Source organism: Lepidochelys kempii, chromosome 14, assembly GCF_965140265.1.
Source record: "Lepidochelys kempii isolate rLepKem1 chromosome 14, rLepKem1.hap2, whole genome shotgun sequence".
Taxonomy (NCBI): Eukaryota; Metazoa; Chordata; order Testudines; family Cheloniidae; genus Lepidochelys; species Lepidochelys kempii.
In genome coordinates, this window is record NC_133269.1 from 34,902,475 (window position 1) to 34,920,108 (window position 17,634).

Below are 17,634 nucleotides of genomic sequence, written 5' to 3' on the forward strand. Positions count from 1 at the left end.
TGCAGAGATGCCTAGGTGATAAAGCCAAAAGAGCCATTCTGTCCCTCAAGTCTGAGACCCACATAGTATGAGGCCTATGATGTCCCACAGCATTCCCCGATTCCAGCCCTGCTTCTGTGTTATCTGTGGGCCAGGATCGCAAAGAAGGAGACAGGCACCGACGGGGATTGATCAATGCTCCTAAATGAGCTTGGTGCCTATCATAAAAATAAAAGAAAGGGTAACCACCTTTCCGTATACAGTGCTATAAAATCCCTCTTGGCCAGAGGCAAAACCCTTTCACCTGTAAAGGGTTAAGAAGCTAAGATAACCTCGCTGGCACTTGATCAAAATGACCAATGAGGAGACAAGATATTTTCAAAGCTGGAGGAGGGGGAAACAAAGGATTCCTCTGTTTGTGTGATGCTTTTGCCGGGAACAGATCAGGAGGGCTGTCTCTGAACTTCTGTTAGTCAGTAAGTAATCTAGCTAGAAATGTGTTAGATTTCCTTTTGTTTAATGGCTAGTAAAATAAGCTGTGCTGGATGAAATGGATATTCCTGTTTTTGTGTCTTTTGGTAACTTAAGGTTTTGCCTAGAGGGATGTTCTATGTTTTGAATCTGATTACCCTGTAAGATAGTTACCATCCTGATTTTACAGAGGTGATTCTTTTACCTTTTCTTTCATTAAAATTCTTCTTTTAAGAACCTGATTGCTTTTTCATTGTTCTTAAGATCCAAGGGTTTAGAGAGCTGTTTTGACCGGATACATTTTAAACATGCTGTGTTTTGTTGCTCTGAATAAATAGACGTATCACACATGGGTTCCTGAAAAACCAAGGGGCTAATTCTCAGCTGGTTTAAATTGTCATCGCTCTGTTGAAGTCAATAGATCTCTGAGAATTTACACCAGCTGAGGATCTGGTCCACACTCACGATTATGAAATTAAAACTCACTTTGAATATTCTGTACAAAGGCCCTGATTCTGCAGCCACTTCAGCACATTCTCAACTTTAAACACATGAGTGGCTCCATTGAAGGTTTAAAGAAAAAACTTATACTTAAGTCCCTGTTGGTTATGGGTTAGGGCTATGGATAGGGCTTAAGAATAACACCAAACTGGTGTCAGACACTGACACTGTGCAAGGTACTGTCCTTTCCCAATCAATTAAAGCCCTGCAATTGGTGCACTGGAATTATTCTCCCTTTCTGGGTTCTGGATGATTAACATGAAATAACAGTTTATCCCAAAGCCAGAATCTCTGGGTCTTCGTCTCCAAACTCACCAGTACAGTGTGCCGCTTCCTCACTAACCTCTCCCTCCTGGACGTCCTGCTCACCAGCATGGTCATCCCCATGGTGAGCAATCAGGAGACGAGTTCCTTCCCTTGCTATCATGCCCAGGCCTACTTCAACTTCCTGATGGACTGCATGGAGTTCTTCCTCTTTCATATCATGTCCTTAGACTTCCAAATGGCCATCTCATACCTCCTGCAATACGTCACTATCGTGAGCAATCGTATCTGCCTCTGGCTGGTGGCTGCCTCATGGCAAGGGGTAACATTTGCAAAACCACTTCTGTGGCAAGGTTCCATTTCCAAAAATGCCTTAGTCACTCAGGCCAGATTTTTAAAGGTATTTAGGTGCGTTGTGAGATTTTCAAAAACATCTTATCACTTAACACCCATTGATTTCCATAGGTATTAAGCATCTAGTTTCTTTAGGTAATCCTCCATAGGCACCTAAATACCTTTAAAAATATGGCCATTTTATGTGTAGACGTGCCAAAGTCACATTTGAAAATAAGACTTTGGTACCTAAATAACTGGGTGGGGGATGATCATTTTACCCAATGGCAGTAAATGGAGGAGAATTTGTGTGCGCATAAGTGTGAGTGTGTGTGTGTTTATATGAGAAGAAGAGGGAGAATGTCTAGCGAGACAAGGTAGAGCCAGGTCTACAGTGGAAAAGTTTTGCTGATATAGCAATACAGACAAACTCTCCTACTGTAAATGGACTAGTAGTTTTGCTGGTATTGCTTACACTGGTTCTCTGAGAGAAACAAGCCACACCGCAAAAGCATTTGTAAGCTGGTTTAACCATGTTTACAAGAGGGGTTTTACTGGAATAGAAATGTTGCCAAAAAAATCACACTTCCAAGCTGACATTGCTATGATGGTGAAAGTTTCTAGTGTCGATCTGTTCTTTGTGTTTCTTTTTGTGAGATTACATTCTAAGTGCAATGTACTGAGACATTGCTTTCAGTGTGTCTTTGCTAGTCAAGTACGCTGCTCACTTGTGTGTTGTTGTCCGTGTACATTATTGTGAGTGTATACCTGAGTTGAAATCAGTGTGCATGTGAGTTTTCTATTCCTGTGTGTGTCCTTGAGAACAGACATGAAGTGAATGTACAATATCATGTGTTTATTACTGAAAAATGTTGTGTAACTTGTGTGTGTGTTGTCAGTGCTTCTTCTGGTGTTCGAGTGTGCATTATTGTTGTGTTTGTGAACACACAACATTGTGTGTTTATTAGTGAAAAAATATTGTGTGACTATGTGTGTGTAGTGAATACATCCGATGAAGTGAGCTGTAGCTCACGAAAGCTTATGCGCAAATAAATTTGTTAGTCTCTAAGGTGCCACAATTACTCATTTTCTTTTTGCGAATACAGACTAACACGGCTGCTACTCTGAAACCTACATGTGTGTTGTGACAGTGGATTATTGTTTGTGTGTTTCTACGTGTACATAATTGTGTATTTATGGGTAACTATTATTTTATGCATGTGTGTGTTTGGAAGTGAACATTAATAAGGACTTACCGCTGAGCTTGGTATCAAAATCAAAAGCTGCTGTCTTCCTGCAGCTCCTCAGCTAGTGCAATTTTAGTCCATTCAAAGGTGATGCCTACAATGCGTCATTTCCTCCCATGCCAAGGCCAGCTCATTTCAGGAGTCCTTCAATGTTTGTATTTTCTGTCTTGTTAATTTTAAAACAAAATTTGCAATAATTATTTTGAGCCACATTTTCAAAAGTCACTTTTATACTGCATCCTGAAAGGACTCCAGAATGGTGCAAAAAATTCCATATTGGGGCTTTTATTTTTAAGGGTGTCTAAGGAAGTTCGTGCAGTCAATAGGAATTCTGTACTTGTTCCAGGCCCAGGTCCTCCAAGGTATTATGCTCTCATGGGACTTGGTTTTTGGTTTTGCCACTGACATACTTGGTGGCTCTGGGCAATAGCCAATACTTGGTGCTTCACAGCAGGTGAAAAATCAACTCATCCAGTGCTGAACATGAAATGTATCTTATTCCTTATGCCCAGAGGCCAGCTCAGAAGAACTCAGTTCCCAGTCAGGCACCACATTAAATGGCGCCCATGGATGAATTTAATCTGAGAATGACATCAGCCTCATGATAGCCTCGAGTGGAAGGAACTGTTATAACTCAACTCTAGAGATGATCAGGAAAAAAAGTCCAATTATTCACTGCTCTGTCTATCTAAAGTGTCTACATGGCTGCCATGACTGCATTCCATCACAGTGTTTTCCAATGTATAAATTGCAGCGTTCATCAAACAAAATTTTCACAGAAAGTCTTAACTTTCCTTGAACATTTTCTGTTTTTCATTTAAAGAAATGAAAACTGGGAAAACAAATAGTTTTGCCTGAAAATTGTATTTTTAGTTTAATTTAATGTAATGTTTTTGACAGTTTTCAGACAAAAAGGTTCAGTTTTGAGAAATGTTGGGGATTTTCTTTAACAAAAAAACCACAAAATTTTCATGAGGAAACAAAGTTTCCAACCACCTCTGTTTTAACCACTAACTCTTTAATATATTTATCCTCCCCCCAACCCTACAAGCCAGGGCAGTACTATTATGTCCACGTTACAGATGGGAACTGTTGTCTGGACAGAATGACATGCCCAAGATCACACAGGAAACCCATGGCAAAACAAATAGCTGAGCTGGGTCTCTCAGGTTCCAGGTCAGTGTCCAAACCACCTGGACAATTCTTCCTCAGTCATTGCTATCACACTGTCTGGAACGGCTCACAACCATGAGTGCCAATCACAGGTCAGACGGTCAGAACACAGGGCAGACACCCCAAACTGGTGGTATATTCTATAATTAGATTTCACCAAGCCAGTAATAAATGTGAATTCCTGGATCGCTATATTAGTATTACCATGGAGCCACAGACAGTCCCCTAGTATCTCCAGCCAATCTTACCAACCAGTTAAACTGGACTTTGTGTTAAACGTTTATTAAAACAAAAAATCACATTCTATTGGGTTACTCCCAACGCCAAAGGGTCAGTCACTTATCTCAGGTCAATGGGCCTGTACCGGCAGCCACTTCTTACCAGCACACAATGCCAGCCGGTACCGGCCCACTTTCCCCAATGCTCAGCAGAGGCACTGGCTGTGAGTGGGACCCACTGGAATGTCAGCAATGCCAGAATCGCCCCTTTCTCTTGGGCTGGCTGCCCCACACTGTAACCCACTAGACCCCATTCCCCTCCTAGAGCTGGGATAGAACCCAGGAGTCCTGGCAGGGTCTCTCTCTCTCTAAAGACAGGTTTCAGAGTAGCAGCTGTGTTAGTCTGTATTCACAAAGAAAAAGGAGGACTTGTGGTACCTTAGAGACTAACAAATTTATTTGAGCATAAGCTTTCGTGAGCTACACCTGAAAATACCACTGAATGCATCCAATGAAGTGAGTTGTAGCTCACGAAAGCTTATGCTCAAATAAATTTGTTAGTCTATAAAGTGCCACAGGTCCTCCTTTTCTCTCTAAAGAGTTAGTAACAAAGTAAGAATATACATTACAATTTGAACCAGTTTCCCTAAAGTGATTTTCCAAAAGGTGTCAGACCACGTTAGTATTAGAGCTCAGTGGGTCTAATATTTATTTAATTTTCTTTCTTTTATATATGAAAGTTATTGAGAGGTTAAAGCAGGTAAAATACATGAACAGGTTTGGACAGTCCAAGTTTGTCAGTGCAAAGTGACAGCAGAGATGTGGTGTCTGCTAGTTTTCCATAAGTCTCTCAGGGTTACCAAGATAACTTTGGGGATCTCTGTCTTGCATCTGGAAAGTTCCCTGAAAGTGTCCAAACAGCTCAGAGAGACAGAACATCTTCAACATCTTCATAAATGATCTGGAGGATGGTGTGGATTGCACTCTCAGCAAATTTGCGGATGATACTAAACTGGGAGGAGTGGTAGATACGCTGGAGGGCAGGGATAGGATACAGAGGGACCTAGACAAATTGGAGGATTGGGCCAAAAGAAATCTGATGAGGTTCAATAAGGATAAGTGCAGGGTTCTGCACTTAGGACGGAAGAACCTAATGCACCGCTACAGACTAGGGACCGAATGGCTAGGCAGCAGTTCTGCGGAAAAGGACCTAGGGGTGACAGTGGACAAGAAGCTGGATATGAGTCAACAGTGTGCCCTTGTTGCCAAGAAGGCCAATGGCATTTTGGGATGTATAAGTAGGGGCATAGCGAGCAGATCAAGGGACGTGATCGTCCCCCTCTATTCGACATTGGTGAGGCCTCATCTGGAGTACTGTGTCCAGTTTTGGGCCCCACACTACAAGAAGAATGTGGAGAAATTGGAGAGAGTCCAGCGAAGGGCAACAAAAATGATTAGGGGTCTGGAACACATGACTTATGAGGAGAGGCTGAGGGAACTGGGATTGTTTAGTCTGCAGAAGAGAAGAATGAGGGGCGATTTGATAGCTGCTTTCAACTATCTGAGAGGTGGTTCCAGAGAGGATGGTTCTAGACTATTCTCAGTGGTGGAAGAGGACAGGACAAGGAGTAATGGTCTCAAGTTGCAGTGGGGGAGGTTTAGGTTGGATATTAGGAAAAACTTTTTCTCTAGGAGGGTGGTGAAACGCTGGAATGCGTTGCCTAGGGAGGTGGTGGAATCTCCTTCCTTAGAAGTTTTTAAGGTCAGGCTTGACAAAGCCCTGGCTGGGATGATTTAATTGGGGATGGGTCCTGCTTTTGAGCAGGGGGTTGGACTAGATGACCTCCTGAGGTCCCTTCCAACCCTGATATTCTATGATTCTATGATTCTATGAACCATTCCCTGGATCCATTCTTATAGCTGTCTTCCCTGGAAAGCAATCTGGCAAGTGTTCCTGTCAGCTCATTGCGAAGTTATTGGCCAAAACACGAGAGTTTTCAGGTGCCTAAGTAGCCCCTGGAATCATGATGAAATTATCCTTCCCACCACCACCAAAATTGGAAATGGTGCCCCTGAGTGCACAGAACCCTACCGTGCTTCCCTCAAGGGAACTGCATTAACAGGCAACTCTGCAACTGACCCCCATGCCTCTTCAAGTGACCCCCCCAGGCCTCTTGATTTCCTTGGCCACATGTATCCTGTCCCTATTCTGGTGGCTAATCCAGAAAAGGAGGGAAAGAGCTCACCACCGCGACCACCTGAGGGATGTGTTGGGCTGAGATCAGCTGGTCATAGCCGGCAATAGTGACAGAGTCTGAGACTTGAAGCTCCGAGAGTGACCTCTTACCTTTCTAGACCTGCCCTTCAGTCATACACAGTGATTGTAAAGTTGAATGTGAGAGTAACTAGACCCATTTTAAACCCTTCACCACACAAGACAAAGCCCGTAGGATTCATCATTAACTATTTATTTCTCCTCCCCTGGTTCCCTACAGCTACCAGCCACCTTCAAGCTTTCCCTCTTCTCTTCCAGGCTGTGCTCACTTGATTGCAGGAGCTCAGCGGATGGTCCAGCTTTGCTCTTTATCTTCCATTCTTCACCTCTTTGGATGGCTGCATTAGCAACAGAGCAGCCTGATGGAAATATTGAGTCCTCTGTCTCGGCAGGCAGGCCCAGCAGCTAAAGCCAAGACTCACTGAGAACAGGGGAAGGTTCGCCTGAACTGTCAGGAGTGGAGGCTTGGCCCATAGGGTAGGGTTACCATATTTGAACTTTCAAAAAAGAGGACACTCCAAGGGTGGGGGGGAGTGGTAGCCCTGCCCCCTATCCACTCCCTCCCACTTCCTGCCCTCTGAATGTCCCCCACAGAACCACCAACCCATCTGACCCCCCCCCTGCTCCTTGTCCCCTGATCGCTCCCTCCAGGGACCCCTGCCCCTAACCACCCTCCCGGGACCCACCTCCTATCTAAGACTTCCTTCTCCTTGTCTCTGACAGCCCCCTCCTTAGACCCCCCACCTTAACTGCCCCCCTCAAACTCCACCCCGTACCTGTCCCCTGACTGCTCTGTCTCCTGACAGCCCCACCCCCTATCCACACCCCTGACACCTGACAGACCCCCTCGTCTCCCACACCTATTCAACCGCTCCCTGTCCCCTGACTGCCCCCCAGAACCTCTGACCCATCCAACCCCCCCGCTCCCTGTCCCTTGACTGCCCTGACCCCTCTCCACACCTCCACCCTCTGACAGACCCTTCCAGAACCCCTGACCCATCCAATCCCTCCTGCTCCTGTCCCCTGACTGTCTCTTGGGACCCCATGCCCCATCTCCAACCCCCCAGCCCCCTTACCATGCTGCTCAGAGCAGTGTGTCTGGTGTGCGGAGCCAGACACAGTGCCGCGCTCCCCCACAACGCACGCAGCCCCGCCCCCCAGAGCGCTGCCGGCATGGGGTGCTGAGGCTGCAGGGGAGGGGGGCAACAGGGGAGGGGCTCTGGCTGCTGGAGGCCCCGATACGAGCGGCTCAATCCAGCCCGGCCACCCTGTCAGCCGCGCCGCGCTCTGCATTGGGAGGGAAATCAGAGTTCAGGGCTGACCAGAAAAGTTGTAGTATGTCATAAACCAGTCTGCGCTCTGCCACCTCCCTGGTCTCGGAGACAGGGGTACGACGTTGGAGTCTGTTGGAGTTCTTCAACAAAAAAACTTCAAAAACAGACTCCAACGAGAGACTGCTGGAATTAATTTGCAAACTGGATACAATTAACTTAGGCTTGAATAAAAACTGGGAGTGGATGGATCATTACACAAAGTAAAACTATTTCCCCTTGTTTATTTCCCCCTCTACTGTTCTTGTCAACTGCTGGAAATGGCCCACCTTGATTATCACTACAAAAGGTCCCGCCCCCCGGCTCTCCTGGTGGTAATAGCTCACTTTTCCTGATCACTCTTCTTACAGTGTGTATGGTAACACCCATTGTTTCATGTTCTCTGTGTATATAAATCTCCCCACTGTATTTTCCACTGCATGCATCCAATGAAGTGAGCTGTAGCTCACGAAAGTTTATGCTCAAAGAAATTTGCTAGTTTCTAAGGTGCCAGATACAGACTAACACGGCTGCTACTCTAAACCCTCACTTAAACTTGTCCCGATTCACGTTGTTTTGGTGTTAAAGTGATGATCAATGAGAGCAGTGGCTCTCAAACTTTTTTTTCCTTGGACCACTTAAAAATTGCTGAGGGTCTTTGCGGACCACTTAATGACCTTTCCCAATGTCGTTTGTACCCTGAGCTAACCATTGTAAAGTGCTTTGGATAAAAGGGCTTGTCACGCGGCACCTCCTCTCTGTGAGCAGACTGTCTGCAGGGCAAGAAGCTTCACAGCTTCCACCTTCCTGGGTCTGACCTCAGAGCATTCAGCATCCCCTTCTCACACCATGTGCCTCCCGCAGCGAGTCCGCACAGGCGGGGCTCCCGCGGAAGCCAGAGGGCCCTGCACCCAACTCCGCAGTCAGACATGACTCTCAGCCAGCCAGTAAAACAGAAGATTTAATAGACGACAGGAACACGGTCTAAAACAGAGTTTGTTGGTAGAGAGACTAGGACCCCTCAATCAGGTCCATCCTGGGGGGCAGGGAGGCCAGACCACGTCTGCGCCTCCTTCCATTTCCCCAGCCAGCTCCAAACGGAAACTCCTCAGTCTCTCCTCTGGCCTTTGTCTCTTTCCCGAGCCAGGAGGACACCTGATCTCTTTGTTCTCCAACACGTTCAGTTGGCACCTGGCAGGGGAGGGGCCCAGGCTGTCAGTTGCCAGGAGACAGGGAGTTGACCAATCTCTGTGCTGAAGGTATGACACTGGCCCTCTAGGGCTCTGCAACAATCATACCCCTAATTCTCCCACCTCGATACTTAAGGAATGCATAGGGGAAACTGAGGCACCCACAGAGGAGTCAGAGAAAACATGAAGAACAGTCCTACTTCATCACAGTGCTATATATATAAAAAAAACCCTTACTAATAATTAACTTTTTTTGTTCTACACATAAAAGCACACAACTCATGTTTTAATATCCATAGTCTTAACGTTTCTAATGCCACGGATGTGCCCTCTCTCCACCACCACAGCAGCCCCTGAGTTCGGGCTGGAAAGGATGGGGGCAGGGGAGGGCTCTCCCATGCCAGAGCAGCCACAGAGCTGAAGCTGGGAAGGAAGGGGGGTCTCTCCCCAGCAGCCACAGCCCTGGAGCCTCTTTCTCTGGCTACCGTAGCTCAGCACGTCCAAAATTCCCCCCACCCCCTCTTCTCGCACATCCTCTGCCCCCCCACCCCCAGGTGTGTACTCAGAATGCTCACACCTACCCCTATTCCCCCCAAGGCCACCACCTCACCTTACATGTGCATCTTCTCCAGGGTCCAATGCTCCCTTATAGCGTTTGGCGTATGACCGAAGGGGAAGTCACCATCTGCCAACCACTGCACTATGAGACTATAATGAACAGAGGAGTTTGTGTCCAAATGGCAGCCAGTGCCTGGATCAATGGAATTTCTGTTGCTACTATGCAGACTGGGAACATATTTGCATTAACCTTTTGTGGCGGCAACAAGGTGGATCAGTTCTTTTGTGAAATCCCCCAGCTCCTCCACCTCGCCTGCTCTGACGCAGACCTCGGTGAAGTTTTTGTTATTTCTCTTAGTGTGCTTTTAGGTTTAATCTGCTTTGCTTTTATAATTGTGTCATATGTTCAGATCTTCAAAACAGTGCTGAGAATCCCCTCTGAGCCGGGCCGGCATAAAGCCTTCTCCACCTGCCTCCCTCACCTCCTTGTGACCTCCTTGTTACTTTGCACTGGTATCTTTGCCTACCTGAAACCCACCTCTAGCTCAATATCAGGTCTGGATGTCATGGTGACTGTTCTCGATTCTGTGGTTCCTCCAGCGATGAATCTGCTGTTCCTCATCTACAGCATGAGGAACACGGAGATAAAAGGTGCCCTGAGGAAACTGACTGAGGGGAAGTTATTTAAGAAGAATAAAATTTCCAGATTTCTCCCATGACTATGTTTGCATACTGTGCTTCTTTACAGACATAATCAACTGATGACATTGTCTCCACAGGAATGGGATGTGCAGTTGTTTTATGCAAAACCTTTATGTTCACAGTAGTAATAATCCAGACTAAGTTCACTGAAGTCAGTGGAGTTACTCTAGGTTTACAGCAGTGTAAATTAGATAAGAATCTATCTATCTATCTATCTATCTATCTATCTATCTATCTATCTATCTAAAAAAAATAATTGTTAACACAGAGTTGAGGTCACCTAGTGATAGCTCTTGCCGTACCAGAACATTAAGTTCAGCAATCCTTAAACTTTGGTAACCCAAGAAATATAGAGTTAAGGTACATGCTCACATAACCTTAACTCTGCCCCCAGGAGCTGACAGTAGCTGCTGGGAATTATCTGCATGTACTCCAGCTTCATTCACTGTGCTCCTTTTAGCTGTGTTGAGTAGTGGAGGCAGTAGGTGGAGCAAGTTGGTGGAGGTGTGATTGTGATATGAGGAGATTTTGGGATGAGCTGAGGAGCATCACAGAGCCATGATTGTGATCTAACAAGATCTGGGTCTGAGTCCCCCTAAGGGTGTGATCAAAGGAGAGAGGTACACCTGTTCCTTGAGGGTCCCATCTGCATCAATTCAATACAGAACTGGGTTGTGGTAGGTTGTGTCAGGAGCAGGGCACTGGTGTCTTCTTGCCACAGGTGTAGCCGGCAGTGAAGTGGGATATGAGAGCAGGCTGTGGATTTAATGATATGTAGGGAAGTATAAATTTAGGTGGTCTCCTGTGGGCAAGTGTGAAGGGGCTGTTAAAGGGGATGAAGTGGCTGTTAAATTTCAGAGGTGTGGTGTTCTCTCAGGAGAGCAGGCTCTCTCCCAGGGGGGCAGGGAAGGTGAAGGTAGCTCCAGGCACAAGGCAGAGTGGAAGCATGTGCTGTTATATTTGAACCCAGCTGTCCCAGTCCCCCTGTCACTCACCCTCAAGTCCCTCCTTCCCAGTGTCCCACCCCTCCTCATCTCCTGATCCCCAACCCACCTCTTACCCACCCATCCTTTCCATCCCCCACCCCATAATCACCCCTCCCACACTGCCCCAAAAAGCCTTCTCCCCCAATTTCCACTCCCATCATCCTCCCCTCCCAGCAGGTAAGTGCGTTTCCAAAATACTTTCAGCACCTCCTAAATATCCTGCTGTGCTCAGGTGACATTTCCCCACAATTCAAACCCCTCAGACAGAGTCAGATGCCACCTGTTCTTAGTTTCAGATTTCTGCTCAGGGTTAGATCTGAACTCAAAGTGCCCAGCTGGCATGTGGATTTGTCAGCCAGAACATTCCACATTATAAGTAGCTTTCAACCAGCCCATGCTCTCTCCATGCACGTGCCCCGTATAATCCATTCAGCGTGACTCCAAGCACTTCTGAAGGGCCCAACTGAGAGCTAAACCCTTTGGCTAATAACACTGTAACTTTATTTTCCCCAAAGGGCTGCTGGGGTGGCCCTTGAGCACTGGAAATGCTCCCTGCTGTGAGGATCTGAGCCCTGGTTTTATCTCTATCTGGGCACCAAAAATCAGTACCAAACACACCAAAGTTAAGAAAAGTTAGATGTAACTCCTTTGGAATCAATGGGGCTGATTTCCTCTCACTCAGCCTGGTGTAAATCAGGAGTAACTCCATTGCAGTCAATGAGACTGATTCCCCACTCACTCTCCGCAGGGTGAGTCCATACTGTTACAATGGAGTATGTCTGGTCTAAGGAAGAAGAGATTTAGGCCCTTTGAGTCCAGTCCCTACTGCATCATCTACCCCCTGAACACCCTTACCCTACCCTCTGAGTGTTTCCCTCCCTCTGCCTCCCACAGCCAAGACCCCCAAACAAACACCCGTAGCCCCTAATCTCCTCCCTCTCTCTCACCACCCTCCACCCCACAGACCCTGTCAGACCCTGTTTTTTGAGATTCCCCTCCGATGGCACAAAGCCAATTCCCCCACCCAGAGTTCCTGACTCAGCTTCTTCAGAGATCCCTGCTTAACCTCTCTGCCCACCAGTCCCCTCCTCTGCTCAGCCCCACTCCCCTAAAATGGCCCCAACCCCAGGGAACAGCCCCCCACCCCGGCTCCAAACACCTGCCCATTCTCTCCTCCTTCTTCCCATTGGCAAGCTCTGGCCACCACTTTCTTCCCTACCTGCTCTCATCCTTCCTCTGCGTGGCCCAGTCCCTTTTCTGAACAGTATTTCCAGGGTGGCCTTTGCCCAGCCCCACCCAATACACAGCTAACCTGGGGAACTCACTGCCACAAGGTATCACTGAGACAAAATGACCAGCAGGGTGAGACACTGACAGGGATCATGAAAGCCTTCACAGTTACATTCCACCAGAGAATGAATTAAACCACCATGATGCATGTCTTCAACCAGCCACTCACTCACAGGGAATCTCCCTGACATGGAAGTTAGTGCAAAATTGTTCATTCAGGGGGGCGGGGTCCCCTGCCCCTCCCTCTACAGTAGCTGGAGCTGGTCCCTCCAGGAGTCACTGCTCTGAGCAAGGCTGTTCCCAGGAGCCTGGGGAAAGAGGCCCATTTGTCCCATATAGCTCTGCTGACTCTCAGGGCTGGATTCAGACACTCCAGGGCTATGCAAGGGACTCTGCCCCATTGATCCAGTGTCCCACATGGAGTGGCAGTGGCAGGGGGCCCTCAAAGAGAGGCTGAGACAGTGGCATAGGACCCCTGCTCTGTCCCAGAAGAGGAGCAGGTGACTGTCCCCCAACTCCTTGGGATCAGCAAGGTGCCCACAGACAGGCAGGGGGCAGTTGTGGTACTCCCAGTCCTTACCTCCCCAGCCAGGGTGTATCTGCTTGGGTGAGGGGGTCAGGACTGCTGTGCTCTTCCTCTTTCCTTGCACACTGAGCCCCCTTCTGAGGCGGGGTTGGTGGAGTCCTCCAGAACAGCGGAGCTGGGAGTTTATACCCCGTGGAGATGCCTGGGGCAGTTCCCTTCTCCTAGAACCATTATTTCAGGACCTCTTCAGACTCAGGCAGACAATGCTGCAGATGCTGCAGTGGGGGCAGATCTCCCCACTTCCCAACCTTTGTTCCAGGCTGTGGGTGGTGCATCATCTGGGGCTGGCCCCTGTGAGAGCCAGGGCACAGGATTCTGGTGATTCCTGTATTCCTGTGGAACACGGGCAAATTCTGTTAGAAAAAAAAAAAGACAAATATTTCACCCAGATCGATGAAAATTCATTAAGAGGTCAAACAAAACTGAATCATGGATCATCTCTAAATAAAAGTTTCATTATGAATTTTTCATCCAGTCTCAATTATTATGCTCCAGATTTTGGTAAAGTGAGGCACAGAGAGTTGAAGTCACATAGCTGCATAGCTGGGCTTAGATTACAGGAGTTCTTGGCCTCTTGTGACCTCCTCTCTCTAGATCCCTGGCTCTACTAGTTATCATTTCAGGCTGAGCTTCTCAAAGGAGTCTAAGGGAGTTAGGAGCCCAAGATGTACATGCCTTACTCCCATAGGCTTCTTTGTGAATCCCAGCCTCCATTATCTGAAATTCCAAGCCCAGGCCTTGAAGTGAACAAGATAGACACAGGACCAGGGTTACAAAGGCACCTAAAGAAGGAGATAGCTGCCGATTGGGATTTACAATGGCATCTAAGCAGGTTACGCTCCTAACTCCCACAGAATGACCATGGGACTTAGCCACCAAGCTCATTTAGGAGCATTGATCAATCCCTGCCAGTGCCTATATCCATCTTTGTGATCCTGGCCCAGGAATAACACAGAAGCTGGGCTGGAATCAGGGAACGCTGGGGGAGACCATAGGCCTGTGCTATGTGGGTCTCAGACTTGAGGGACAGAATGGCTCTTTTGGCTTTATTACCTAGGCATCTCTGCACTTGCCTCTGGGCCTCTGCTGCTGAGCTGTGCAGGGCTCCAGGGAGTGAGTCCCGCTCGCCCTTAGGAAATAGACATGAATAAATCACCTTCCCACAGCATCAGTCCTTCAATGCCAGTGATACTCAATGCCAGCTGCTCACAGTTCATCTGCAGAGAGCAACAGGTTTGAGTCTATTTCTGTCCGTTCAGTCTCAGAAGGGTGCAGGCACGGGGGAAGGATTCTCTCTGTGCCTTTAGCTTCTAGATTCTGGTATATAGATAGATATTGACCAAAAAATCCTGGTGCTGGATGACTGAATGCATCATATGCTGGGAAAAAATCCACAAGATCAGCACAGTAAGTTTGCTATTTCAATTAAATATGTTGGGGGATCAACATACAGGGGAACATTAAGATGATAAATAAGACGTACATTATGAACTCATGAAGACTTTTACTCTCAGTTTAATCAAATACCTGCTGCTGACTGGAATTTTTCCACCATTCAGGAAAATTTTGACTTTTCACTGAAAACCCCAAATCAAGTTTTTAGAAAATGAAAACTTTCTGATGAAAACTGGATTTTTTTGATCACTAAACCAAAACTGTTTGGGTTTTGAGTTTTCAGGTTTTTTTACAAAAGAATCCCAAAATGTTGGAGGGAAGCAGAGAGATTCTAAGATTTTGTTGTTGGCGGTGTTAGCTGAAAAAACAATCTCCATTAAAAATAACACAGCTGAAAATTTCCAACCAGCCATAAATTTTAAATTAATTGGGGAACATTAATATTGCCTGATAAGAGCTTGATTTCAAACCCATTTATTCTATTGAATCTGTGTGATTTCGCTTTCAAAGGGATAGTTGCGTCAGAGCGCACAGAATGTTTTATACAGACTTGTCTCTTTAAACCCCGGTTTAGAGCTGACCAAGCAGCCAAAGCCTGTCTATCCTGACCTCATTCAAGGACATATGGGAGCTCCCTGGGAGTAGAACTCAGACCTCCTGGCCTAGCTCCACTCTGCTGCTAGCGGAGTATAAAAGGTGTAAATGGCTGTGCACAACTTACACAGAGTAAGACACGGGGCCGTGTTTTCAAAGGTATTTTGGTGCCTAGTGGGATTTTCAGAAGCACCTAGGAGCTTACAGCTCATTGATTTCTTGGGGGCCTAGATGCTTTTGAAAATCCCACTAGGTGCCTCAATACCTTTAAAAATCTGCCCCACGGCCCCTCTCCAAAAGACCTTACAGTCCTAGTAGAGATGGCAGAGAAAGGGAGGGAGGGGAAACAGAGTCACAAAGAGGGGAAATGACTGGTTCAAGGTCACACAGCAGGTCACTGGCAGAGACAAGAGTAGAGCCCAAGTGGCCTGGCAACTCCTGCACCGCACAGCACAGAGTAAACGATAAAACATAGTGGTGACGGAGGGATGCTGCTAGCCCATTGTTACATGCAGGCCAAAGTGCAGCTGGGAGTTGTTGCCATAAATTAATCTGGAAGCAGGCAGCAGGCCATCTAGGCACAGAGCTTGCAGTAGAAACATTACAGATGACCTGCTACTTATGATGCTGGAGGAGTCTATGTCATATTGCCCTTCAAAGTGGGAATCAGGCTGTGTTGGCATTTTAGTCTATTAGTTTTATGCCCAAGTTGTGAGCTTGGTGATGGTCGCAATGGAGGGACCTTCTTTGCAAGAATTGTTGGATTTGGAGTGTGCCTTGTTCCATCCTTCATACTGCATTTTAACAAGCCACACCTTCGGCCAAATCCTCAGATCAGGTAAAGAGATGAAGCTCTGTTGAGTTTAAAGGAGGTTACACTAGTGTGATAATATGACTGATGGATTGTCAGAGGCGAGGAGCACTAACAACACCGACTCATTGTAAGTGATGAGTTCTGTGCACCTTTGACATTCATAGAATGAGATATTAGAGAAAGAGGAATCAGGGCAATTCCCTTTGTTGCTCTAATCCTGACCATGGTCCTTCTCATTCCCCCTGCAGCCATCACACAGTGTTCTGAGGAAGAAAATGTCCAACCAAACCGCCGTGACTGAATTCCTTCTCCTGGGATTCTCTGATGTTTGGGAACTGCAGATTTTACACTTTATTGTGTTTCTACTGCTTTACCTGATATCCCTGCTGGGGAACCTTCTCATCATCACAGCCATAGCCTTCGACTGCCACCTTCACAACCCCATGTACTTCTTCCTGATGAATCTGTCCATCCTAGACTTTAGCTACATCTCTGTCACCATCCCCAAATCCATGGCCAATTCCCTCATGAACACCAGATCAATTTCTTATTCTGGATGTGTCACCCAAGTCTTTTTTTTCTTATTCTTTGCTTCAGCAAATTTTGTCTTACTGACCATCATGGCATACGACCGATATATCGCCATCTGCCAACCGTTGCACTATGAGATGGTGATGACCAGGAGAGCTTGTGTCCAAATGGCAGCCAGTGCCTGGGTCAGTGGTATTCTCTACTCTGCAATGCACACCGGGAACACATTTGCAATATCTTTCTGTGGAGGCAACAGGGTGGATCAGTTTTTCTGTGAAATTCCCCAGCTCCTCCACCTTGCCTGCTCTGACTCATACCTCGGTGAAGTTGTTCTTATTTCTCTTTGTGTGCCTTTATGTTTAATCTGCTTTGCTTTTATAATTGTGTCGTATGTTCAGATCTACAAAACAGTGCTGAGAATCCCTTCTGAGAAGGGCCGGCATAAAGCCTTCTCCACCTGCCTCCCTCACCTTATTGTGGTCTCCTTATTCCTTTTCACTGGCATCTTTGCCTTCCTGAAACCCACCTCCAATTCAACCTCAGATCTGAATCTCTTGGTGGCTGTTCTCTATACCATAATGCCCTCAATGATGAATCCGATTATCTACAGCATGAGAAACAAGGAAATGAAACATGCACTGAGTAAACTGCTAGGTTGGAGGTTATTCAGCAAGAATAAAATGTCTATATTTCTCCACTGATCACAGTTTCATTCTGTGTTTCTTTATAAATAGAATCATCTGATGACATGATTGCCTTCATGAGAACATACTGTGCAATCTGTTTATGCAGAATTGGGTATTTACACTAATAAAAATCCAGACAAACAATTCAAGAAAAACAGTGGTTACTAGGTTTACATCAATGTAATTAAGATTGGAATCTATCTATCTACCTATGTACTGCTAGCCATCACCATACTATGTGATAATCTTGCAAATAAAATCAGTAGCCATAGCAAAGTTCCTAGTGGGTTCTCTGGCTCTTCTTATTTTTCAGGATAATAATTCTGACTGAGGTATCAACGCATTTGTTCTTTGGGGTTTTTTTGTTTGTCAGATTTTTAGTTGATTTTTGTTGAGTTGTTTGCTGTTTTTATTTGTTTCTTTGTTCCAGGTGGGTTTGCAGGTGGGAAGGCCTGTTGAGATGGTGAGAGTTTGGTTAGATAAGATTTTCAATGTTTGCCTTCTCTTGAGAGTGCTCATATGTCATCTCTT

General features: G+C 46.4%; 1 protein-coding gene across 1 annotated transcript; it reads left to right on the plus strand.

The window, feature by feature from the left end:
* The first annotated feature begins 16,161 nt into the window (after nucleotides 1–16,161).
* LOC140897792 (olfactory receptor 14A16-like) lies at nucleotides 16,162–17,118 on the plus strand. Its single transcript, XM_073310849.1, has one exon. The coding sequence runs from the start codon at nucleotides 16,162–16,164 to the stop codon at nucleotides 17,116–17,118; it is 957 nt and encodes a 318-aa protein (XP_073166950.1).
* The last annotated feature ends 516 nt before the right edge of the window (nucleotides 17,119–17,634 follow it).

Coding starts and splice junctions, on each gene's coding strand:
- LOC140897792 (XM_073310849.1), top strand. CDS start 16,162: ATGTCCAACCAAACCGCCGTGACTGAATTCCTTCTCCTGGGATTCTCT.